We start from the raw sequence: 25,705 nt of genomic DNA on the forward strand, positions 1-25,705 counted from the left end.
GCTCGTTCAAATTCGGTAAAATAATCAAACAAACTTGGTTCGATAAATAAATAAGTTAAATTTGAACAAAATTACAAACTTGTTAAAATAATCAAATAAACTTGAATACTAGGGTGTTCAGTTTGGTTAGATTCATTTACATCCATGCTCGGAGGCGTGCATCTGGAGGAGTACTTATGCTTATCCAATGTAATATTCTAAACAATTCCCTGCTGTTTCAGTGATATAGCTTCTAGGGAGCAAGACGCCTTCAGCTTAGGCCACCTTGTATCAGCTGATATCTTGCAATCTAAATCTTGTGTTAAAATTTCATATAACATGCGATTGACATAGATCCTTGTTTTTATTTGTCTTTTTTCCCCCCTTGCGGTCGTGAGCTGTCAGATGGAACCGGTAGAGTGGTAGTACTGAAACAGATATGGCGACTTTCAGCATTTTTTAGAGCTAATGTTATTATCGGATTCAGAGCTAATGTTATTATCCGATTCAGAGCTAATGTTCAAGATTTAGCGGCTTTGAAACCTCAAAAACAAGATTTTGATGATGTTTGAAAAATTGTACAATAGGGGTGCTTTTTTGCAGTGGGCAACCTCCCGTTGAATGGGGTTTTTCCAAAGCAGACAAACTTGATCAAAATTTAAGTTTTTTTTTTGGTAATTCGGAACATGCTCCGATCAGAACCCTTTGGACCCGAGCCGGCACACCAAACCGGAGGGAAGCCGATAGTCCCATACAGTTTTCTCAGGTGAGTCAGGATGTGCAGCGCAGCGGGCACGAATCGAACCCCGGTCAGTGAAGAAGTCAACAACTCAAGACCGACCCCTCAACCGCTACGCCATATGCCCTGGGGCAATTTAAGTTTTGCTTACCTTACCTCGCAGTTATAGAATGCAAGAAAGCTCTAAATTACAGAACGTGAGGACCCTCTAAAGTACAACATGCAACCAAAAGCATCTTACAAATAATTTAAATTTGATCAGAATTTTGGGAATTTCTCATGCTTGGCAAAATTTTGCTTCTCCGTCGATTGAATTCTGAACCATTGGCTAACAAATAATAGAAACACACATGAAAATGCTGGATCTTTGGAGAAAGCAAGAAACTAGAGTAAACCCTTTGCTTTTTTATACTTTCTTGCAGCAACACAAAGCGAAGTTGAAAGAGATAAAATAGTAGTATTAAAAGTTAAAACAAACACGTACAGAGAGACATCCTCTGTTTTCTTGTTCACTTGTTTCTCCACAGTCGTCTAGGTGTTGTAGGAAGAAAACATTGTCAAACACTCAGATCACAACTCAAAGAAGCTTAACCATTTCAGGGCGTGGCCTATACTTTGCCAGCAGCGGTTGAGCTCTAGGCATAGTATGCCCAGCTCCTTCACTCATGTCCACCAATTCTTCTCCAGGTCTTTCCCACTCAAAGCATTGAATAAGTGAACCCAATGCCAACCCCACAACTCGTCGAGCAAAATTTTCTCCAGGACATCCTCTTCGGCCGAGCCCGAATGGCATAAACTCGAATCTCTATCTCTGATCTTCCAAGTTCATGAACCTTTCAGGTTTGAATTTTGTGGGTTCTTGCCATATTTCAGGATCATAATTAATAGCCCAAAGGTTCACTAGGAGCAATGTCCCACGAGGGATACCAAAGCCTTCAACTGTACATTCTTCGGATGATTCATGCAGGGAGATAAAAGGGGACACAGGATACATACGAAAGGTTTCGTTTATTATTGCTTGAAGGTAAGGAAGCTGGCCAAGGTCGGAGTCAGTTATCAGCCTTGATTGGCCTATTTGAAAGTCTATTTCTTCTTGTGCTTTCTTTAAAGCCTCTGGGTTGTTCCGCAGAACTGACAGTGCCCATTCCATAGTTCCAGATGTTGCGTCACTTCCCGCCGATAACATTATCAGCTATTAAGATTAGACGAAATTTGATTTATTATCTCTATCAATACCGGATAACACATGATACATGCTTTTGAGTTATCTTGACTGATTGTTAAAAGCTGAAAAAGCAGGGAAGTTAATGCTATGAACTTATGATCCTACCCTTCAAGTATGACAGCTAGCTAGCGCTTGAGGTAGATTCTCTTAGGTTGTTAATATGCTTGATTTTATGGAATGTTGGCACTTTCGAGGGACCGATCTACTATTCTCCTTAAAACTTGACTCACCTGAACCAAGCCTCTGATGATTTGATCCGTATGGTACTCTGGTTCGGTCTCTGGGTGAGATAAGAGAACATCAATCAGTGTCTTGTTCTCACGATGACTGGTGATGCTTCCGTGCTTTTCAATCAAATCTTGCAGGAACTTTTCCCTCTTCATCTGCAACGTTTTCAGATGACTTTCAAGCTTATTTTGCCCTATCCACCTCAGTAGCGGAACAAAATCTGCAGCATTTGTTGATCCGCTGACTTTAAGACTCTCTTTAACCATCTCTTGAAATCTCGTGACTTCCTCTATTTTTCCTGAGCCATCACCAGAATATCGTTTTCCAGCAATCATCCTCATCATAATGTTCAGTGTGAGTTCGAAGAAGGCTGATTTCATATCGACCATGCCCTGGTCATCAGCTCTAGCAGCAGCGGCCTTTAGAAGGGAAGGGATTGGTTGGGCGGTTCTAGGGACGAAGTGCAACTGAGACGTCTCATATTCGAGTTTTCCTACCGAAAAAAATCTTCATATTTTGGATTTTTTCGAATGTTTACTAGGAAATACTGCGTTAGACGACATTTAAAAGATTTTATCTTAATCTACGTTTATATATATATATATATATATATTACACACTACAATTATTATTCTTGCCTTGTATTATATATGTTTGTTCTATTTAATGCTTAACTGCCCCTTTCTTTATTTTTATTTATTCTAATTAATGCTTGGTATTTTTTTTATCTGAAAATGTCTTAAGAACGGTTGTCCAATAGATAGACCCTTATATTTTTAGATTACTCATTTTTTTTTATCTCTGCATTGATTTATGCAACTACTTAAAAGAAACCTTAACGTTTTCGGATCACGAAGTTGCGAACTAAGATATTTCTTAGTGTGTGGACATTAGGAGAAATGAATAGAATATATGGTTTGGAGCGTTGTTTTTCGGTTGGAAGTTTGCAAGGTAATAAATATTATTGTGCTTGTGATCAATTGCCACACTTAAAACAGAGGTAAATTCAAAAATTAGCGTCTAGTCCACAATAGCAACTACTATAAAGTAAATTACTCCGGTCATTTTTTTTCCTCTTAAAGAAAACAAGTTGAAATATATAAACAGATTTTTTTTTCTTTACTAGTACAAGTTATTGTTTTATTCAAACAAGAAGAAGAGACGAGGCAATTACTGGCCACGCCTTTCCTCAGAGTCCAAGATACATGCCTCGTCGCAGTCTAAATTTGGAGAAGAAGGCTCATCATTCCAGGTCGTGCTTCGAACAATTGGCGACTAAGGGTTGAGCTTTGTAGTCATAAGGTCACTTCCAGGCCCCTCAGCCAAATCTACCATCTCCTCGCTGATGTCCTGCTCGCAATCAAAGCACTGAATAATTGTATCGCCAAAGCAAATCGCAACCATGCGCTATGGCCAATCCCTCCCGCAGGCACAACCTCTTTATCCAGATAACCAAATGGCATTAATTTGTAGCATCTCTGGTCGCCTTCAAGCCTTTTCAACTCTTTCAGGCTTGAATTTTTCTTTGGATCCTCCCAATTCTTGGAATCTATTTTGGGATAGCCCACAAATTGACAATCACAATTGGTCCGCGCCCAGGGACACGGTAACCCCCAACGGCAGCACAATCCTCGGAGGATTCGTGGGTAGCATTATAGGCCTGCTGGAAACATCTCTCATGTTTCACTAATTATGGCACCGGAGATAGGGGTAAGATTAAGCCACATCTGATTCATCTAATAATCGTTTCTTTTCTATGATTCTGGTTCAATTTTCTGGCTTTTGCCTTCTCCAAAGTTGATGGATTTGTTTAGCATATATAGTGAACTAATGCGCGCATCGCATGTGTTCCCACTGATGATATGCGGGTATCCCTCGCACCTAGTGAAAAACGCCTGCATACCGAAAGCGGTCAATGGTGAAATGCAGCTTTGAGAAAAGAAGAGAAGTGGTAAACGCCTAGAATGAAGAGCATGAAATCAGTGACTTGGCTTCTAAAATCTAGTCAACGCAACTTTAGACAGCAAATCGTTTGGCTAGAACATCATACTTTCTTTCTGCTTCACTGTCAAATGCCAACACCGAAGAAAAGTAGGCCCCCCCGCCCAATACGTTGGGATCTACTCCTGTTCACACCATGCGGTCAACTCTATTCTTGGACTGTACCAGTGAATTTTTCTTATTCATCATAACTTATTGCACAATAATGAAAGCAATTCAATTACTATAAGACAACTGAAGTAATGTTATGCATTATACTCAAAGAAAGCAGATTTTGGCCATCTAGATTTAGTCACTTAATCTTCGAATTACTTTCAATTTCTATTAATTTGTCCTTAATCGAAGTTTGACATTTTCTAGGGAACATAGAAATGATAACAAATTAGGTACATTAATAAGAAGAAGAAGAGCCAGAAAGAAATTTATCAGAGTAACCATACCAGCATAAGGCTTCTAATGATTTCATCCTTGTAATACTCAGGTTCCTTCTGTTGCAGGGTCAACAAAACTTCAATCAGCGTTTTCTTCTTTTCCCCTGTTTCCCCTGCATCGCCGCCACCATTTTCTGCATCTTTTGCACTCCTAAATCCCTTGATCAACTCCTGCATGAATTGATCCCTATTCTCCTGCAAAACCCTCAAGGCCTTCTCCGTCTTTCCCACTTTTAACCACCTCAAAACCGGCAAGAAATCTCCCATATTCGAAGCTCCACCAATTCTCATCGTCTCCTCTACAATCTCCCTGAACCTCTTAGCCTCCTCAACTTCCCCAACATTCTCCCCATAGTACCTCTTCCCAGCAATCATCCTCATCATCACGTTCAACATCAGCTCAAAGAAAAGGGCCTTCATATCCACGCTTTTCTTGTTTTCTGAAGCTGAAAGCAGCCTTTTCAGCATCAATTTTACTTCATCAACACGTATCCCGTGAAGCGTTTGAAGCCTGTGGGAAGACAAGATCTCCAGTGAAGCTATCCGCCGTAGATTTCTCCAGTGATCCCCGTAGGACGTCCATGCCATTGAGGTATAATTGTATCCCAGATGTTTTCCAGCCAGCAGACGCGGGCGGTTGGCGAAAACGATGTCGTGCTTGTTGAGGCATTCTTCGGCTGCGGAAGGGGAGGAGACAAGGAGGACTGGGCGTGAGCCGAATTCCAGGAGGAGGACCGGGCCATGACGGTTGGAAATCTTGGCTAGGCCTCGGTGAAGAGGCTTCTTGATGAGGAGGAGGTGGCCGAGGACGGGGAGATTAAGGATGGGACTAGGTGGAAGGTTTCGGATTTTGTTGAGGAAGTGCTTGGTGAAGATGTATAATGCTAGGAAAAGTGGAAGGTAGAGACACAAGGCTTCCATGGATAGTTGCGGATTTCTTGCTGGTTTATTTGGGATTGAATGATGGATGGGGTTTAATTAATGAGAGTTAGTGGATTTATTGTTGGACTTGTGACTCTGAGTGGTCTTCATCTCGTTTTCTTGTAAGGTTGCAATTGACAGCCAGCCTATGAAACTTCCTATTAAAATGTGCAATTATAATCGTTGGCTAAATTCTATATACAAAGATGACTTTTGAGTTTGGGAGAGTGAATTTGTTATGAGTAGATTAAAACCATTACGAGCTATACTATACATAATTAGCAATCAGTGTGGCCCGGCCCCTCTTCTTCAAGAAAATTATGCTTCAAATCAAATTAAATAAGGCTAATGAGTTGAGATTTTTCTGTTTTTTTTTTTTTCGATACGATAACTTCCTATAGTATGGAGGAGGAATAGGACCTGAAGAGGTTCAAGAATAATTCGAAGAGGATTAAATCACCACCAGATCAGACGAATGCACTACACATCTGCATGAATTTTTTAAACAAGAATACATTTAATCGTGACAAATTAGTGCGAGCAAGACCCCACCAAAGTTTTTCTGTTTTCTTGTACAAATCTTCTTGGGTTCGGGCACGGGGAGCGGTGCATGGGTCGGAAAAGTGTAGGGTTGGAGGTTTTTACATTTCAATAGTGGCACTAAACCACTACTTAGCTTACCTGTCATCTACCCTTTTTTTTTTTCAAATATTGTACCCAGAGTTTGGAAGTGCGTTTTTTTTTCCTGCATAAAAATTAAAAATCTTCGGAGTAACAAAATCTTGCAGTTAAAAACTAGCAAATTTTCTACAAATCAAGAGAAATTAAAGCACAGAATCAATGCACAAGTTCACGACAGCAAAGCAGAACCAAATAATTGTCGTGGACCAATCGTGCTCGATCTATTTAATGAGATTCCAGTCCTCCAAGAAAAGTTGGCAACGAAATGAAGTCATATGGAACGGGGCCAAACAATGTGCTGCGCCTAACTCACTTAAGCTATGGACGACTGTTGCATGCTGAAAATTTTTGCACTAAAAGTGTTGCCGAACCACATGGTCAATCTATAGACAAGAACCCTAAATGGAGGTAAGTTCGGTTTTGCACATTACAGCAAATTACTACGTCCAATTTTACTGATTCGCGCAGCTGTGCTTTTGTCACGAGAATGGGAAACCAAAGGATAGATTAAAACTTAAAAGAGTAAATCTTATGTATACTAACGATGTATACACTATTACGGTTGGATATACGACACATATGCAAAATTTGAGTTTCAAATTTAAATTCAAATTATGTGTCATGCATCTAATAATGATAAAAGTGTATATACTGTCAGTGCATCAACTTTTTATCTCATACAGTATTTTTAAAAAAAATAATATATTTCAAATAATCTTAATGTTTGTTACTCTTCAAATTCATTTTCTTGAAAACTCAAACGCACCGAAAGCATCGTTAATTAAGCAATAAAAATAGGTAGCCATTTTTAAAAAATAAATAAATAAATAAATTCTCACGCTACAAAAGAATTTAGACGAAATGCACCGAAAAGGGCATATGAGACTTCTGGTCCTAACCGTGTGCGTGTGGCGTGAAGTGTGAAGCATATTTTGATTAGAAGCAACTGCCCCTCCAACTCCGGGGAATTTCTATACAGTACAAAATTTTTAAAAAAAAAGTTGACGAGATTACTTCGTCAATTAAGGCTGCGCGAACCATATTCTTTCTTCTGGAAGATATTCAGTGCTTTGCTTTACGCAGCATATAATCAGCGTGCACTGGAGGAATTCGCAAGAACCTCAACTTTCTACATATGGTGGTTGCATAAGAGGGGGGAAGGGAGCAAATAAAAAAAAAGAAAAAAAACAAGATTTTGGTTTCCATGCAAACAACCATTCTCTATCTACAACATCGATCGGTTTGATATCAGGTATTAATAACAGTCTCAGGTATTAATTTTTTGAAAATAAAATAATTAATTTTATAAATTGCTTAAATATACGAAGTTCAATAACTGTAATTGTACGTATTTATGCAATGAATTAGGCGTAACGTAAGTGTGTTAGATGGAAAAAAAATTTCTCTCATAGTGAACCTTATTGTTGAGGTTGTTGAAGGGCAAGGGAATTATTTTATTCTTTTTTTTTTCTAGAAGGAAAACGAAAGTCTTGCAAGCCTATCAAGTTACGACTTCATTTAACCGGAGACAGGAGGTATTGATTCGGGAAAATTGGCCAAAGTGAGAGACACATTTTCCATGGAAAAGTTCTTGTTGATTTATAAGAGGGGGCATTGACCGGCTAGCAATATAAGTCAGTCAATCAACTAATGGATCCAAAACTTTGCGTAATTGGCTATTTTAACTTTCTTGAGTTCCTTAGTCGTCCGTCACCACTCGCCCCCCGCTCCAAGTCTGTGGAAATCTTGAAGCAAGTCAATTTCTTTTCTTCGGGACCATAAGTCGTCCAATTCTGCAAGTTTCCTTGTGTCGCAATCCTCTGATTTATGAATAGATTCAATAATTAATCTGCTAATACATGAACTTGCGTATGATTTATTCATCACTTGATCGAATGATGAATAATTCCCAAATTGTGCAGTAGATTTATTCTAGATACTATTTCTTTCCAAGGCTTGTTTTTCTTTCTTTCGAGTGGTACTAAGAAGGTATAATTTAGTACCTTGAAAGTATTCCAACAGTTAAAAGAGTGGTGTTAATTTTACTTTTTTCTTCACCATCTAAATGTCTTAGGGTTTATCAATTACTCCGTTTGGATTAGCTGTTTTTTGAGATATTTTTTGAAAATTTTACTGTAGCAGAGTTTTTAGAGTATATTTTGGAATATTTAAGAGTAGTAGAGTTTTTGAAATATTTTTTAAACATTAAAAAAATTTAGATTACTTTTTAGAGTACCTTTTAGAGTATTTTTAAAAATTTTTAGTATTTAAAAAACTAATTTTTGAAAAAATGAAGGATTTCGAGGATTCTACTTTCTCATACGTTTTCACATTAATTTTGACCGTTAAAAAGTCTCTCAAATCACAATTGAGAAAGAAGTTCGACCATTTCTTGCCGTGGTTTACACTTTACCTAGCAAAAGTGAAATTAATATAGAAGTATGGGAGTGTCTAAATGTAGAAAGAGACGTACGGTGAATATGATACGTACACTTATATAGAGTAATAGGTTGGGGTATACTAATGAATGCTTATTGCTTAATACGCTGTTAGGAGACTCATCCAACCAATAAGATTTGCTGTCAACTTTGTTCCATTGGCAAGTACCACAGTGGAACTTAACTTTGTGAGTTAATAAGGAAAAATCGTTCAAGATGTTACTTGCATTTCGTTAAATAATTTTTTTTTCCTTATTTTTAAATAATTTTTTATTTCTTACAAATTAAGCCACCTATTGTCAATAAGTTCATGATATTTGTCGGGGCTAAGTTCTTTCGTCTAAGATATTATTGTCATGTCTCCGGGGCCAAAGTAATGCAAAAGATTGTTAATTTACCTGGAAACTTTTGTGGGATGCTATTCAGAAACTTATTACTTGCTAAGGATGATAGCAACTACACAAGCATCATCTGCTTGCTACACTGATCAGCGAGCAATTTTATGAAAGGGTTTATGATATTTGACGGTTCAATTATCACTAGACGTCCTTTTTCATTTTAGTTTGTACTTCTTTCGTCCTAATTATTTGGTTCTGTTTCAAAAATCAAAATTTTTAAAAATAGTGGTTTGATTGTGATGTTTATGCTTCTCTTTTCAATTTTATCCCTACAAAATCAACATTTGAATTTGAATGATAACATGCATGTGATTAGAGAGATGGACTATGTTGAAAAGAGAGATTAAAATGTGTTTTAACTTTATTAACAGGACAAATATTTTGAGACATTCTAAAATAAAAAATAGAATACTTTCATTGGAACGAAGAGAGTATAAGAATTTTAAGGTAGGTAAGTTACTCGACATTTTCTAGTAAAAATATTTCACTGAAGCCAGACCGCCATGTTTTTCCTAGCAAGTCCTAAGATTTTCATTTCCTCACACGAAAACTGAATAATTACACTGTTTTGATGCACGCAGAATTGCATGGTTTAGCTAAAAGAGTTAGTGGTAGAAAGTTCATAATTTTATTTTGACGCACAGAAAATATATGGAGATGCCACTCTTTTCTGTTGCATGTTTCTTTCAGTACTGCATAGTTGAAAATGATTTATTTTTCATGATTACTACTGATAAAATTAAAAAAAAAATTGAAGTAGTAAAGCACTCCAAAATATACTAGATTCATTACAAGGAACATAACTCTTGCTTATATCCAAAGGCAAAATGGAATTAATTTGAATTGCCAAAAAAAGGATTACAAGTTTATTGCGAAATTAACCAAGAACATGTATACATTTTCACATGAATTTGGGCTCTTTTCATTTTTTGATACTTGGCATTACTAACTGGAGCAGCCCAACTTTTTCTTCCCAGTAATCGTATAAATCTTACTACTGGTTATTCAAGTAAGTAGACACGTATCTTGTTGGTAAACTACACTAACTTCCCCTCTAGTTTCTACAAAAGTTAGGGTGAGCTCTTGATTTCAAATGAACATAGACCTCCCCCATCATGAATTTCCATCTACTTAGTGTTTATGATAGATTTGACAATACAGTTTTACCCTTTACCTTTTTTATTCATGTCCTGCATATTGAACAAATAAAAAACTGTTAAAAAAAAAGAGTTTTAATTCTTTTCCAAAAGGAAGTAAAAGTGAAAAAAAAGAGAGACAGTTTTATTCATGAACATTGAAGATCTAACATATTTCTAAGTCCTTTTTTGTTGTTTTATTTTCACCTATCAAAATAAAAAGGTATGCATATGCTTCTATTCCTACAATAAAACGTACTAAATTAAAATGAGGTGTCTCTAACCGTATTTTAAACTTTTAATCAAATCCTTTATTCCACATACAAGAAGGTATAGAATCACAAAAATAAACATTCTCTCAAGCACACTTTGTTCACAATGTCATCACTGCGATGGGTTTTTTTTTTCCTTAGAGGTGCCAACTGCCAAAACAGTCTCTCAAATCTCAATCACGATTGAGAAAGAAGTTTGACCATTTCTCGCCGTGGTTTACACTTGGCCATCAATTCTTTAGCCCTTGGCATGGTAAGCCCTTCTCCTTCTGTCATGTCCACCAACTCTTCCCCAACTCTTTCCCACTCAAAACATTGAATAAGCAACCCCAATGTCAACCCCACAACTCTCATGGCCAAATTTTCGCCAGGACATCCCCTTCGGCCAAACCCAAATGGCATGAACACAAATCCATCTCTTTGCCCTTCCAAACTTATAAACCTCTCAGGCCTAAATTTTGTGGGTTCTTCCCAAACCTTGGGATCATTTTGCATTGCCCATAAGTTCACTAACAGCAATGTGCCACCGGGGATATTGTAGCCTCCAACACAACACTCTTGGGATGACACATGAGGCACCAGAATAGGGGCCACCGGGCAAATGCGAAGTGTTTCATTAATAATTGCACGAAGATAAGGCAGCTGACCCAAGTCCGAGTCATTGATAAGCCTTGATTGGCCAGCGTACGCGTCAATTTCTTGCTGGGCTTTCTTTAGAACTTGTGGATTGTTGAGCAGGAGGGAGAGTGCCCATTCCATTGTTCCAGATGATGTGTCGGTTCCTGCTGATAACATTTGCTGTTGACAAAATTTGCATTATTTTCTGCTAGTCTAAAGCATGGATTAAAGGTGAATACTGTGCTACTCATTCGTTTTATCTTTACTTCTTCCTTTTTTCCTGCACGTCATGATTCAATAGTACAATGGGATTGAATTTTTTATACTATTATCTTGATTCTGTAAATAAGATAGAAATACAAATGAAGGGATAAGAGGAGGTGTATGATAATGTTAGAACATTTATCGTGAGCAACCCTCTTAGTATAAATAGTATTAGACGTAGATAGAATTATGGGATAATTTCAGAAACCTCCCCTGAGGTTTTTGACAATCTCACTTAGGTTTTCAAAATATCGGAAACCATCCCTAAAGCTAATTAGCTAGTAACAATCAGCCCAATTCAAATACAAAAATAATATAAAATTTGTATTGGAAGAGAGAAAACAATTTAATTCTGATAGAGCAATTATTGGGCATATTTTGCACTATTATTCTGTCCTAATTTTGGCTACTCATGATGCTAAGAATTGAGAATTTGCTCATATTTCATATTTGTGTCAATTGTAGGTAATTGGTGTTAAAAGTGATCACGTGAGAAAAATTTTCAGAAGACTCTTTGTTTCATGGCGTGCCCACGCCAGAAAGTGAGGAGATATATCTAAAGCCGGACCTGCGAGCTTGGTGGCAGCAAAAAGTGAGCAATTAGGAGGTTGGGTCCACGTGAACCACGAGAGGCATGGGATTAAAACCCCAAAAAGAAAAGCTTTGCTCCTGACCTTTTATGGATTTCTCTGGCGCCGCTACAAAAGAGAGGAAAAAAGCCAGATTTACGTCTTAGTAATTAGATTAGCTTTTGCTTTTTAGGGTCTGTTTGGTTGGAAGTAAAAAGTTTTCCTTGGGAAAATATTTTCCGTGGAAGTAATTTTCCATGAAAATCATTTCCGTTTCATCATTTTCAGGTGTTTGGTTAGCTTATTGAAAATATTTTCTTACTTCATTTTTCTGGTGTTTGTTTAACTTTTGAAATATTTTCACTTTTATCTATATCTTTACTTTCTACACATTATAACTACATACTTCTTCCCATGCAAAATAAAAAAATTTATCTCATTATTTAACTTTAAAAAATCTTGGAGAAATGTATATATGAATAAAAAATATCTCCTTAAGCAATAAACAAATTGCTGGCCATTTAGTGTCAAATATCAATCACATGAAATGCTTATTGTGACATATATCTTGCACTTTCACTGCTGAAAGTTTCTCTAGAAAAGAATGTCCCTATTATACATAATTAATTACTAGCATAGGATGAGCAGAATGAGGTTTTTTTTTATTTTGAATATACTAGGGGGAGGGTTGGGTTGGGTTGGGTGGTACGGGGGACGGAGTGTAAGGAAGAGGTCTTGGGTTCGAATCCTCCTGTTTACACTAAAAAAAAAAAGAACATACTACAAGATATTTTCAGTAAGTTTGGAACATACTACAGGCGGGATGCATGCATTTTGGAAAACAACTTCAGTAAGTTTGGAAGGGAAGTTGTTTTCCATAAGATGAGTGAAAATATTTTACATAGGAAAATATTTTCAGTAACTTTTGTGCAACCAAACACGGGAAATTAGAAAAATATTTTCCTGGAAAATATTTTCACCTGAAACAAACGGACCCTTAGTGTCAGACGTTTTCTTTTCCTTTTTTTCTCTTCGGCAGCAATTAAGAAGCCAGAATCACGCGACCTTCATAGTTCTAGCTTTTGTCTCTTCCTATTAGACAATTTCTTACGGGCGGCTTGGCTCTTGTCTTTTGGTAGCCGACTTTCTCTAGTGCTTTACTTTTACTTTCTTGCTCCAGTACAAACACAGAGACCAAGAGATAGTTAAGCCCTTTTATTCGTTTTCCTCGTTGTTTCATCTTTCCCAATTTTTCGGTAATTAATTGAATGGTTTCAATTAAATCACGCGAGATAGATATGATAAGGAGCGGCTAGGTTTCTCCTCTACTCGAAAGTCGACGCGAAGGCGCGGTCCATAATATCTGTGACATCTAATCGAATCTTCATTATTTCTTCCAACTTATTGCTATTCGTGCGTTTCCTGGATTAATTGTTCATGGGTATTTTATTAATTGGATATCAACGGTCGGATATTTGATTTAACATAATAGTCTACTGCCACGTTAATTAAATTGAATTCGTAATTATTCGTTTAGTTGACAACTAGTGACAACCACCATAATTGGCTTTATGTTGGGGAAACGTAAGATCTGATTTAAATAAACCCTCTTAGCGTGCTTATTGATCAGGGTTGGGTTCTTCTAGTTTTAATGCAATTGGATAATTAAATTCTTACGGTCGTACCTAGGATTGTTTTCTGGTTAGAGAAACAGTTAATGGTCGTACCTTGACTGTCGAAAAAGTAAGGAAGAACTGGTTGTCAAAACTTGTTGATAGCTATAACCAACCTAATGACAGATGAATGAAATATCTTTGCATCGATGATCATTTAATTGGACCGTGCCTGAGCAGTTAATCCTTTGGGTAGAATTTTATTAATTGCTATTTTTACTAAATTGAACTTGTTGAGTTAGCTCTTGAATTTTATTTATTTTATTTTTATTTCTCCCATTAATTATCCCCTATTTTATTCTATTGACTTGGAAGGAAACAATTCCTACCCGTTCCCTGTGGAATCGACCCTACTTGCCATTGTATTGCAAAACTTAAGTATTTTTATAGACAATTCTGGTATATCGGATCAAGCAAAACTTTTCGGGAACATGGTGAATCAAGTAATCCATTGCTGCACGACTAGGGTCCTGCTCCAGTACTTGAATTCGTTCTATAATTAATTGTGGTGGTAATTAGGACTTTTTAGTAAATTATTATTGCACAAGCTGCGGCAGCCTGTCAAATTCCATATACTACCCTCAAGTTTTGCATTAGATAGTTTAATTTACTAACGAATAATATATATTAATTTTAACTTTATGCAATATGAGAACGGTGTAATTGTTTTACTGTATTCATAGAGCGTAAACAAATATCATTTACTAACTCTACAAGTTTTAGCAACTCAAAATCTTATCTACATATTGCATGTGTAATATCAATAACTATTACATCTAGTTATAACACATCAATTGCATAATCTCCTACAAGGAAAACAAAGCATGTGAATCCTACTACAACCAACATTTCGATTTGAAAAAAAAACCCATTTGTTGAATAATCACAAACAAGAAAAAAAAAATTATCATAATTAAAAGGTTTTTCAATTTAGTAGTGTATAACCAACAATCTTTATGTATATTTCATACAACACCAGTACCTAATTTTGATGAAAATAAAAGTAACAATTAGGATAAAAAAGAAAAAACACTATAATTAAATACCAATCATCAAATGGAGCAGATCATATAGAACATAATACAAACTACATAACGTCATATTTTCTTTTTTTTTGTTTGATCCAAACTATTCTTTTTCACTTGTAGTGTCACTATTAAGCATGACCATCAAGAATTACCTTAACAACTGCAATCAAATAATAAAAATTTCCAAAATTTAATAGCAGAAAAATCTTAGAGGCTGATCTTGAAATTTTCACAATTACCAAAATTTTGAGAAAATTTTAAGAGCAAATCTCCTTTTCAAATCTCCTAAATCCTTAGATATACCTAAAGAAGCTCTATTTCTCTTATTCCACAAAAAACACTAAAGTTTGAATCATTGCTTCTACTCGCATACATCAATTATCAATCATAGAAAGGTGCCTATATATGGCCCCCTTTTTGTAATGGCATGTTAGAAATTTTTTAAAAAAACTTATAAATTGTCATCATTTCTGTTAAATCTAGTTAATAACAGTTTAACTAATCATGTGAACATAATTGGGAAATACCTCTTAAGTTGTATGGGTAATTAAGTCATTCCTCCATGATTGATGTGACAATTGGACCCCAATGACCTAATAGGGGAGGTTTATGATATTTTAGAAACCTCGGAGTAGGGCAGTGAAACTGTTAGAAATCTCAGGGAGGTTTCTGAAACTATCCCTAGAATTATTACGTGTAGGAAACATAGCATTACAGCACAATAAAAAATGCAAGGCAACACGGAGATGGTACTAGTGCAATCAAACTAGCTTTGACTTAGATTTTCAGACTCAATCCTTCATGGGACTGATCCCAGACAAAGATCAGAATTTCTGTATGCTTAACAGACGGATGGATTAAGATATCGAGAGGATTAAATAGTTACTTACCACAATCATGCCTTTGACGATCTCATCTGTGTAGTATTCGGACTCGGTCTGTTGGAGGGACAAGAGAACGTCTATCATTGTTTTGTTGCCCTTCTCACTGTCGGAACTCCTCACGGTTCTTCTGTGTTCTTCAATCAAATCTTGCAAGAATTGATCCCTCTTCGCCTGCAAAGTCTTCAGCTTGGTTTCAAGCTTCTGCTGCCCAAAAAACTTCAATAATGGAATATAATCTGCTATGTTTGTCGCCCCACTGAGTTGAAAAGTCTCTTTAACTATCTCTTTGAACCTTGCGGCTTCCTCCTTGTTCTGGGCATCATCGCCGTAGTATCGCTTTCCTGCAATCATCCTCATCATGATGTTAAGTGTCAGCCCAAAGAAGGCCGATTTCATCTCAACCGTGCTAGAGTCACTAGCTTTAGAGGCCTTTAGAAGGTACTTGATCAATGAATGGACCTCGTTAACACGGATGCTCGTGTAAGCTTGAATTCGGGTAGCAGATAAGATCTCCAGAGTAGCTATTCTTCTCAAGTTGCGCCAGTGTTGGCCATATGAGACCCATCCCAGAGTTGTATAGTTGTAGCCAAGGTGTTTTCCGGCGAGAAATCTTGGCCGATTAGCGAAGATTATGTCATTCTTGGTGAAGCATTCTTCTGCAGCTGAGGGTGAAGATACAAGCAGGACAGGCCGAGAACCAAAATGAAGAAACTGTATTGGACCATATTTATCGGAGATCTTAGCTAGTCCTCGGTGGAGTGGTTTCTGGATGAGATGAAGATGGCCAATTATGGGTAAGGAAAGAGGTGGACTTGGTGGGAGATTCTGGAACTTTCTGATGATTTGATTGGTAAGTAAATACAGGAAGGGAAAAAGCAGGAGGTAGCAGTATGTAGCACCCATAGAGGTCAAGGTTAAATCCAAAGTGTTGGAATAATACTTATGCCGTATGGCTATTTACCTAGTAATTCATTATTGTTATTTCAAGAATGTATCAGTAATAAAGATTCAAAACTCCTTTGACGTAAGGGATACGGCCCTCTCATTCGTAAATATTAGTATCTTATCTGTCAATGATCTGCTACTGATACCCATCCTTTACTGCCTCCAGGCTTTGCTTATATTTTTCTCCTTTCTTCGGAGTAGCGTCGTATATAACGGCCTGTAGCTTTGACCAGCTTACATTACAATGGAATCAGGACGGCACGGACTTTTTCACATCCAAGTGAAGGTAAAATATAAAAAGTAGTAGTAAGCCAACGGGGTACGCACGCACTACAGTGGGAAATCCTCTGTTTTCCTTGTACACTCGATTCCCCAGTGGTGCAGTGCAGGTGGCAAAGAACATTCCCAAAACACTAGGATCACAACTCAGAAAGAAGGTTAACTATTTCTGGGCGTGGCCTATACTTTGCCAGCAGCCGTTGAATTCTTGGCATAGTAAGCCTCATTTCCACCAATTCTTTCCCACGTCTTTCCCATTTAAAGCATTGAATGAGTGAGCCCAATGCCAACCTCACAACTTGTCTAGCTAAATTTTCACCAAGACGTGCTCTTTGACCATATACCCAAACGGCTTACACTCGAATCCCCCAAACGTTTCAGGCTTAAATTTCGTGGATTCATCAAGATTTGTTTCGTGGTTACCAATTTTACATATCGGGCACTAAGATTGCATTTTTTTTCTTTTTTAAGTATTTTCTTCGATAATATCGTGTATAATCTACAACTATAGGACTAATATAAGAGATTACAAATATTTCGAACTACAACTAATCTACATACATATGGTGGGATAAATACTAACACAAAGTTTAGAGAGACTCACACTTTGAATAAGTAGATTGATTTATCTTTCAACATTTCGGAGTTGTTATCCATGTGTTTGAGAATGTCATCCTCCTGTGGCCCCTGGTCCGCAAGAGAAAATATGAATTAAGGAAACAAAGGACTGCTTGTATTGTGTTTTGGTTTTTCAAGTCCGAACGAATGTTTTTTTTGTTGCAGCAAAAGGAGGAAAGTTTTAGAGAGCTTAGGATATCACAATAAAATAGCAGTCAGGAGTAGCGAAGGAGGAAACATATGATTCAGCGAAAGGGGGAACGAAAAGAAGAAGAAGAAAGAAAGAAGAAGAAGAAGAAGAGGAAGTTATGGATAACAACTCCGAAATGTTGAAAGATAAATCAATCTACTTGATATTTGAATCGAGTTCAGTTTGGTTAGAGTTCAATCGAGTTTGATTTGCTAACTAGTCAAATTAAGATTGAATATCGTTTTATATTCAGTGTGTTTGGATAGCCAAATAATGGCTAGAAATTATTTGCTTACATCTCAAATACAATTTCCAACACATCTTTTTATCTTCTCAATTACCTTTTTATTTTACATATATTACATTACAATAAGTGCTACAGTAATTATTCTAAATAATATAATCTCCTATCCAAACACACTCTCAATAAATAGCTCGTTCAAATTCGGTAAAATAATCAAACAAACTTGGTTCGATAAATAAATAAGTTAAATTTGAACAAAATTACAAACTTGTTAAAATAATCAAATAAACTTGAATACTAGGGTGTTCAGTTTGGTTAGATTCATTTACATCCATGCTCGGAGGCGTGCATCTGGAGGAGTACTTATGCTTATCCAATGTAATATTCTAAACAATTCCCTGCTGTTTCAGTGATATAGCTTCTAGGGAGCAAGACGCCTTCAGCTTAGGCCACCTTGTATCAGCTGATATCTTGCAATCTAAATCTTGTGTTAAAATTTCATATAACATGCGATTGACATAGATCCTTGTTTTTATTTGTCTTTTTTCCCCCCTTGCGGTCGTGAGCTGTCAGATGGAACCGGTAGAGTGGTAGTACTGAAACAGATATGGCGACTTTCAGCATTTTTTAGAGCTAATGTTATTATCGGATTCAGAGCTAATGTTATTATCCGATTCAGAGCTAATGTTCAAGATTTAGCGGCTTTGAAACCTCAAAAACAAGATTTTGATGATGTTTGAAAAATTGTACAATAGGGGTGCTTTTTTGCAGTGGGCAACCTCCCGTTGAATGGGGTTTTTCCAAAGCAGACAAACTTGATCAAAATTTAAGTTTTTTTTTTGGTAATTCGGAACATGCTCCGATCAGAACCCTTTGGACCCGAGCCGGCACACCAAACCGGAGGGAAGCCGATAGTCCCATACAGTTTTCTCAGGTGAGTCAGGATGTGCAGCGCAGCGGGCACGAATCGAACCCCGGTCAGTGAAGAAGTCAACAACTCAAGACCGACCCCTCAACCGCTACGCCATATGCCCTGGGGCAATTTAAGTTTTGCTTACCTTACCTCGCAGTTATAGAATGCAAGAAAGCTCTAAATTACAGAACGTGAGGACCCTCTAAAGTACAACATGCAACCAAAAGCATCTTACAAATAATTTAAATTTGATCAGAATTTTGGGAATTTCTCATGCTTGGCAAAATTTTGCTTCTCCGTCGATTGAATTCTGAACCATTGGCTAACAAATAATAGAAACACACATGAAAATGCTGGATCTTTGGAGAAAGCAAGAAACTAGAGTAAACCCTTTGCTTTTTTATACTTTCTTGCAGCAACACAAAGCGAAGTTGAAAGAGATAAAATAGTAGTATTAAAAGTTAAAACAAACACGTACAGAGAGACATCCTCTGTTTTCTTGTTCACTTGTTTCTCCACAGTCGTCTAGGTGTTGTAGGAAGAAAACATTGTCAAACACTCAGATCACAACTCAAAGAAGCTTAACCATTTCAGGGCGTGGCCTATACTTTGCCAGCAGCGGTTGAGCTCTAGGCATAGTATGCCCAGCTCCTTCACTCATGTCCACCAATTCTTCTCCAGGTCTTTCCCACTCAAAGCATTGAATAAGTGAACCCAATGCCAACCCCACAACTCGTCGAGCAAAATTTTCTCCAGGACATCCTCTTCGGCCGAGCCCGAATGGCATAAACTCGAATCTCTATCTCTGATCTTCCAAGTTCATGAACCTTTCAGGTTTGAATTTTGTGGGTTCTTGCCATATTTCAGGATCATAATTAATAGCCCAAAGGTTCACTAGGAGCAATGTCCCACGAGGGATACCAAAGCCTTCAACTGTACATTCTTCGGATGATTCATGCAGGGAGATAAAAGGGGACACAGGATACATACGAAAGGTTTCGTTTATTATTGCTTGAAGGTAAGGAAGCTGGCCAAGGTCGGAGTCAGTTATCAGCCTTGATTGGCCTATTTGAAAGTCTATTTCTTCTTGTGCTTTCTTTAAAGCCTCTGGGTTGTTCCGCAGAACTGACAGTGCCCATTCCATAGTTCCAGATGTTGCGTCACTTCCCGCCGATAACATTATCAGCTATTAAGATTAGACGAAATTTGATTTATTATCTCTATCAATACCGGATAACACATGATACATGCTTTTGAGTTATCTTGACTGATTGTTAAAAGCTGAAAAAGCAGGGAAGTTAATGCTATGAACTTATGATCCTACCCTTCAAGTATGACAGCTAGCTAGCGCTTGAGGTAGATTCTCTTAGGTTGTTAATATGCTTGATTTTATGGAATGTTGGCACTTTCGAGGGACCGATCTACTATTCTCCTTAAAACTTGACTCACCTGAACCAAGCCTCTGATGATTTGATCCGTATGGTACTCTGGTTCGGTCTCTGGGTGAGATAAGAGAACATCAATCAGTGTCTTGTTCTCACGATGACTGGTGATGCTTCCGTGCTTTTCAATCAAATCTTGCAGGAACTTTTCCCTCTTCATCTGCAACGTTTTCAGATGACTTTCAAGCTTATTTTGCCCTATCCACCTCAGTAGCGGAACAAAATCTGCAGCATTTGTTGATCCGCTGACTTTAAGACTCTCTTTAACCATCTCTTGAAATCTCGTGACTTCCTCTATTTTTCCTGAGCCATCACCAGAATATCGTTTTCCAGCAATCATCCTCATCATAATGTTCAGTGTGAGTTCGAAGAAGGCTGATTTCATATCGACCATGCCCTGGTCATCAGCTCTAGCAGCAGCGGCCTTTAGAAGGGAAGGGATTGGTTGGGCGGTTCTAGGGACGAAGTGCAACTGAGACGTCTCATATTCGAGTTTTCCTACCGAAAAAAATCTTCATATTTTGGATTTTTTCGAATGACACTGGTTAACACATTTAAAATTTATCTAATCTATTATATATATATATATATATATATATACACTACAATTATTATCCTTCCTTGTATTTTTTTATCTGAAATATGTCTTGAGAACGGTTGTCCAAATAGATAGACCCTTTATATTTTAGATACTCATTTTTTTTTATCTCTCATTGATTATCAACACTAAAGAAACCTTAACTTTTCGGATCAAGAAGTTGCGAACTAAGATATTGCTTAGTGTGGACATTCGGAGAATGAATAAATATATGGTTTGAGTTGTTTTCAGTTAGGAGTTGCAAGGTATAATTATTGTGCTGTGAAAATTCCAACTTAAAACAAGGGAAATTCAAAAATTAGCGTCATCAAATAGCAACTACTATAAAGTAAATTACTCCTCATTTTTTTCCCTTAAAGAAACAACGAAATATATAAAACAAGATTTTTTTTTTTTTACTAGTACATATTTTTTATTCAAACAAGAAGAAGAGACGAGGCAAATAGTGCCCACCCTTTCTCAAGAGTCAAGATACATCCTCGTCGCAGTCTAAATTTGAGAAAGAAGGCTCATCATTCCAGGTCGTGCTCGACAATTGGCGACTAAGGGTTGAGCTTTAGTCATAGTCACTCCAGGCCCCTCAGCTAAATCTACCATCTCCTCGCTGATTCTGCTCCAATCAAAGCACTGAATAATTGATCCCAAAGCAAATCCAACCATGCGCACGGCCAATCCCTCCCAGGACAACCCCTTCTACCAGAACCAAATGGCATTAATTTGTAGCCATCTCTGGTCCCTTCAAGCCCTTCAAATCTTTCAGGCTTGAATTTTCTTGGATCCTCCCAATTCTTGGAATCATTTTGGATAGCCCACAAATTGACCAACATTGTCCCCCCAGGGACACGGTAACCCCCAACCACACAATTCCTCGGAGGATTCGTGGGGAAATAATAAAGGCCCTGCTGGAAACATCCTCAATGTTTCACTAATTATGCACCGGAGATAGGGTAGATTAGCCACATCTGATTCATTAATAAACGTTCTTTTCCTATGATTCTGTCAATTTCTGCTTTTGCCTTCTCCAAAGTTGATGGATTGTTTAGCATTAGTGACAATGCCCACTCCATTGTTCCCATTGATGTATCGGTACCTGCTGCTAGTAAAACCTGCAAAACGAAAGCGGTCAATGGTGAAATGCACTTGAGAAAAGAAGAAGAAAGTGGTAAACCGTAAACGCTAGAATGAAGAGCATGATCAGTGACGTTTGCTTCTAAAATCTAGTCAACCAACTTTAGACATCGGTTGGCTAGACATCATACTTTCTTTCTGCTTCACTGTCAAATGCCAACACCGAAGAAAAGTAGGCCCCCCGCCCAATACGTTCACACCATGCGGTCAACTCTATTCTTGGACTGTACCAGTGAATTTTGCTTGTTCATCATAACTTATTGCACAATAATGAAAGCAATTCAATTACTGTAAGACAACTGAAGTAAGGTTATGCATTATACTCAAAGAAAGCAGATTCGGCCATTTAGATTTAGTCACTTAATCTTCGAATTACTTTCAATTTCTATTAATTTGTCCTTAATCGAAGTTGTACATTTTCTAGGGAACATAGAAATGATAACAAATTAGCTACATTAATAAGAAGAAGAAGAAGAGCCAGAAAGAAATTTATCAGAGTAACCATACCAGCATTAGGCTTCTAATGATTTCATCCTTGTAATACTCAGGTTCCTTCTGTTGCATGGTCAACAAAACTTCAATCAACGTTTTCTTCTTTTCCCCTGTTTCCCCTGCATCGCCGCCACCATTTTCTGCATCTTTTGCACTCCTAAACCCCTTGATCAACTCCTGCATGAATTGATCCCTATTCTCCTGCAAAACCCTCAAGGCCTTCTCCGTCTTTCCCACTTTTAACCACCTCAAAACCGGCAAGAAATCTCCCATATTCGAAGCTCCACCAATTCTCACCGACTCCTCTACGATCTCCCTGAACCTCTTAGCCTCCTCAACTTCCCCAACATTCTCCCCATAGTACCTCTTCCCAGAAATCATCCTCATCATCACGTTCAACATCAGCTCAAAGAAAAGGGCCTTCATATCCACGCTTTTCTTGTTTTCTGAAGCTGAAAACAGCCTTTTCAGCATCAATTTTACTTCATCAACACGTATCCCGTGAAGCGTCTGAAGCCTGTGGGAAGACAAGATCTCCAGTGAAGCTATCCGCCGTAGATTTCTCCAGTGATCCCCGTAGGACGTCCATGCCATTGAGGTATAATTGTATCCCAGATGTTTTCCGGCCAGCAGACGCGGGCGGTTGGCGAAAACGATGTCGTGCTTGTTGAGGCATTCTTCGGCTGCGGAAGGGGAGGAGACAAGGAGGACTGGGCGTGAGCCGAATTCCAGGAGGAGGACCGGGCCATGACTGTCGGAAATCTTGGCTAGGCCTCGGTGAAGAGGCTTCTTGATGAGGAGGAGGTGGCCGAGGACGGGGAGATTAAGGATGGGACTAGGTGGAAGGTTTCGGATTTTGTTCAGGAAGTGCTCGGTGAAGATGTATAATGCTAGGAAAAGTGGAAGGTAGAGATACAAGGTTTCCATGGATAGTTGCGGATTTCTTGCTGGTTTATTTGGGATTGAATGATGGATGGGGTTTATTTAATGAGAGTTAGTGGATTTATAGTTGGACTTGTCTCTCAGTGGTCCTCACCTCGTTTTCTTGTAAGGTTGCAATCATTGTTCGAAGACTGGCCCAGATCGAGACGTCTCGGCCGAGTCGTCTCTGTCTCGGCCTAGCCCTAGACGAGACAGCGACGAAATATTTTTGAAATACGTGACAGATTGAGACGTCATCGTAAAGGGTTGAAACGATCGAGTCACATTCAGTCACTCCGAATCATCACGAGTCAACTTGAATTTTTATTAATTTTATTAATTTTTAATTATTTTTATTTATCATATTTTTTATAATTTTAAAAATATTAAATATTTTAAAAATTCGCGTCTCGCCGAGACCGCGATCGATATGCCAAAACCGATGTGGAACGGTCCAAGCCGCGATCGCGACTTTGAACCATAGTTGCAATTGATAGCCAGCCTATGAAACTTCCTATTAAAATGTGCAATTATAATCGTTGGCTAAATTCTATAGACAAAGATGACTTTTGAGTTTGGGAGAGTGAATTTGTTGTGAGTAGATTAAAACCATTACGAACTATACTATACATAATACAATCAGTGTGGCCCCGCCCCTCTTCTTCAAGAAAATTATGCTTCAAATCAGATTTAATAAGGTTAATGAGTTGAGATTTTTCTGTATTTTTTTAGTCAATACGGTAGCTTCCTATATTATGAAGGAGGAGTAGGACCTGAAGAGGTCCAAGAATAATCCGGAGAAGACTGAATCACTATCAAATCAGACGAATGTACTAAGCACCTGCATGAATTTTTTAAACAATACTATATTTAATTGTAGCAAATAAGTGGAAGGCAAGGCCCCACCAAAGTTTTTTTCTGGGGTTAATTACATTTACCTCCCTTGAGGTTTGACCAAATAACGAATCGATCCCTGAGATTTGACCAAATAACAGTTCACCCCTTTGAATAACCAGACATTTAACAATCACCCCCCTACTGTTAAGAGACGTTAGTCATTGTACTTGACATCAGGAAAAAGAAAACTTGGAATGACGAAATTGCCATTTATTGTATCCAGCTGTCATGAAGATTACTTATAGTTCCGAAAATACCCTTTTCATTAAAAATATATAATTTACATCCCAATCACGTTTGACTTGAGAAGAAAAACACATCCCTATTGCCTACCTTTATCTGGACAAAAAGAGAGCTCATTTTCCCCAAGTTTAACGAGCAAAAACTTCAAGAGAACAACATTTGAGTTCCCCAGTTCAAGTTGAATTCTCGCAATACTACAATGGCATATTCTTCATTCGGTAGAAAAATCCACGTGTCACCATAATTATGGAGTCTCTCACTACATTTAATTGCTAGCGATGATATTGCCTGTTCAGTTATTCTTCAACGGCAGCCCATCTCCTCGGTAGTTTACAGGAACGTGAAACAAAATAGAGAGCAGAGCAAATATCAATAGCTCAGTTGTTGTACAAATAATACTACTTGGAAAAAGTAATAAAAAAAAAAAGAGCACCTATGAAAAGGAAATTGGGAAAATAGAGACAGCGACATTTTAACCCTTCATTCTAAAGCCATAAAGAGCTGGTGTTTTATGGAAAAATAGGTACTCTGTTCTTATAAAGGAGAAAAGTCATAAAGAGCTGGTCTTTTATGAAAAAATATGACTATTGTGAAAGTGACCGCGATTTGGTTTATGAAATTATTCCAAAAAAATAGCAGAATGAATTTGTTTGTTTTGAAAGTTGTATAACGGTCGTTAAACTTCAAATATTCCTTCCTTAAACTTCAAAATCTACAAAATCTCATATTTTTGTTAAATACAAAACCTACCAGTTTTTGGAATTATCCCTTTGTTTTATAAGAATTGTTATATCAGGGGTAAATTTGGAATTTAATCGCATTTAATTCTGAAACACTCGTCAAACCAAGCATCAGAAATTGGAATGAAAAGTTTAATTCCAAAACCAGAGTCAATGATTCCATTTCCATTTCCGATTCCAATATGTGAAACAAGCACCCCCTGAGTCTCTTCCGCATAACCCTGGCTGCTGCCTCTCGACTCACTCTGGCTTTCTCCTAAAATATTTCTCCTATTTCAATGGTAACCCAAATTGTATCTAATCCGGCTGGAAAATCATGCAATATGTGACCACTCAGCTGCACTCAACAGTTTGCATAAAATCTAAAATATCTCATACTAAGCACTTGAAAAGAGCTAGTGAAAACAAACAGAGAAACAAGCAAAACTTAGTTCCATTGTGCTATGAATCATCAAAAGAACAAAAAGACCATACACTGGTCACAGAGTTTTATCAGTATCAGCACCACATATGTGCTATGAACCGTCAACAGAACAACAAGACCATAACATGGCCATAAAGTCTAATAAG

At 37.6% G+C, this 25,705-nt stretch overlaps 1 protein-coding gene and 3 pseudogenes across 1 annotated transcript; all 4 read right to left on the reverse strand.

The window, feature by feature from the left end:
• Positions 1-1,295: 1,295 nt before the first annotated feature.
• Positions 1,296-5,630, reverse strand: LOC113758636 (annotated as a pseudogene).
• Positions 5,631-10,556: 4,926 nt separating this feature from the next.
• Positions 10,557-16,388, reverse strand: LOC113758639 (isoflavone 2'-hydroxylase-like). The gene is made up of 2 exons (XM_027301404.1): positions 15,492-16,388; positions 10,557-11,247 (listed from the first exon to the last, which is right to left on the reverse strand). The coding sequence occupies exons 1-2, from the start codon at positions 16,386-16,388 to the stop codon at positions 10,627-10,629; spliced, it is 1,518 nt and encodes a 505-aa protein (XP_027157205.1). The 3' UTR covers positions 10,557-10,626.
• A 2,840-nt stretch (positions 16,389-19,228) lies between these two features.
• LOC113758633 lies at positions 19,229-20,510 on the reverse strand (annotated as a pseudogene).
• Positions 20,511-21,129: 619 nt separating this feature from the next.
• LOC113758634 lies at positions 21,130-23,331 on the reverse strand (annotated as a pseudogene).
• Positions 23,332-25,705: the final 2,374 nt, after the last annotated feature.

Source organism: Coffea eugenioides, unplaced genomic scaffold, assembly GCF_003713205.1.
Source record: "Coffea eugenioides isolate CCC68of unplaced genomic scaffold, Ceug_1.0 ScVebR1_614;HRSCAF=1319, whole genome shotgun sequence".
Lineage (NCBI taxonomy): Eukaryota > Viridiplantae > Streptophyta > Magnoliopsida > Gentianales > Rubiaceae > Coffea > Coffea eugenioides.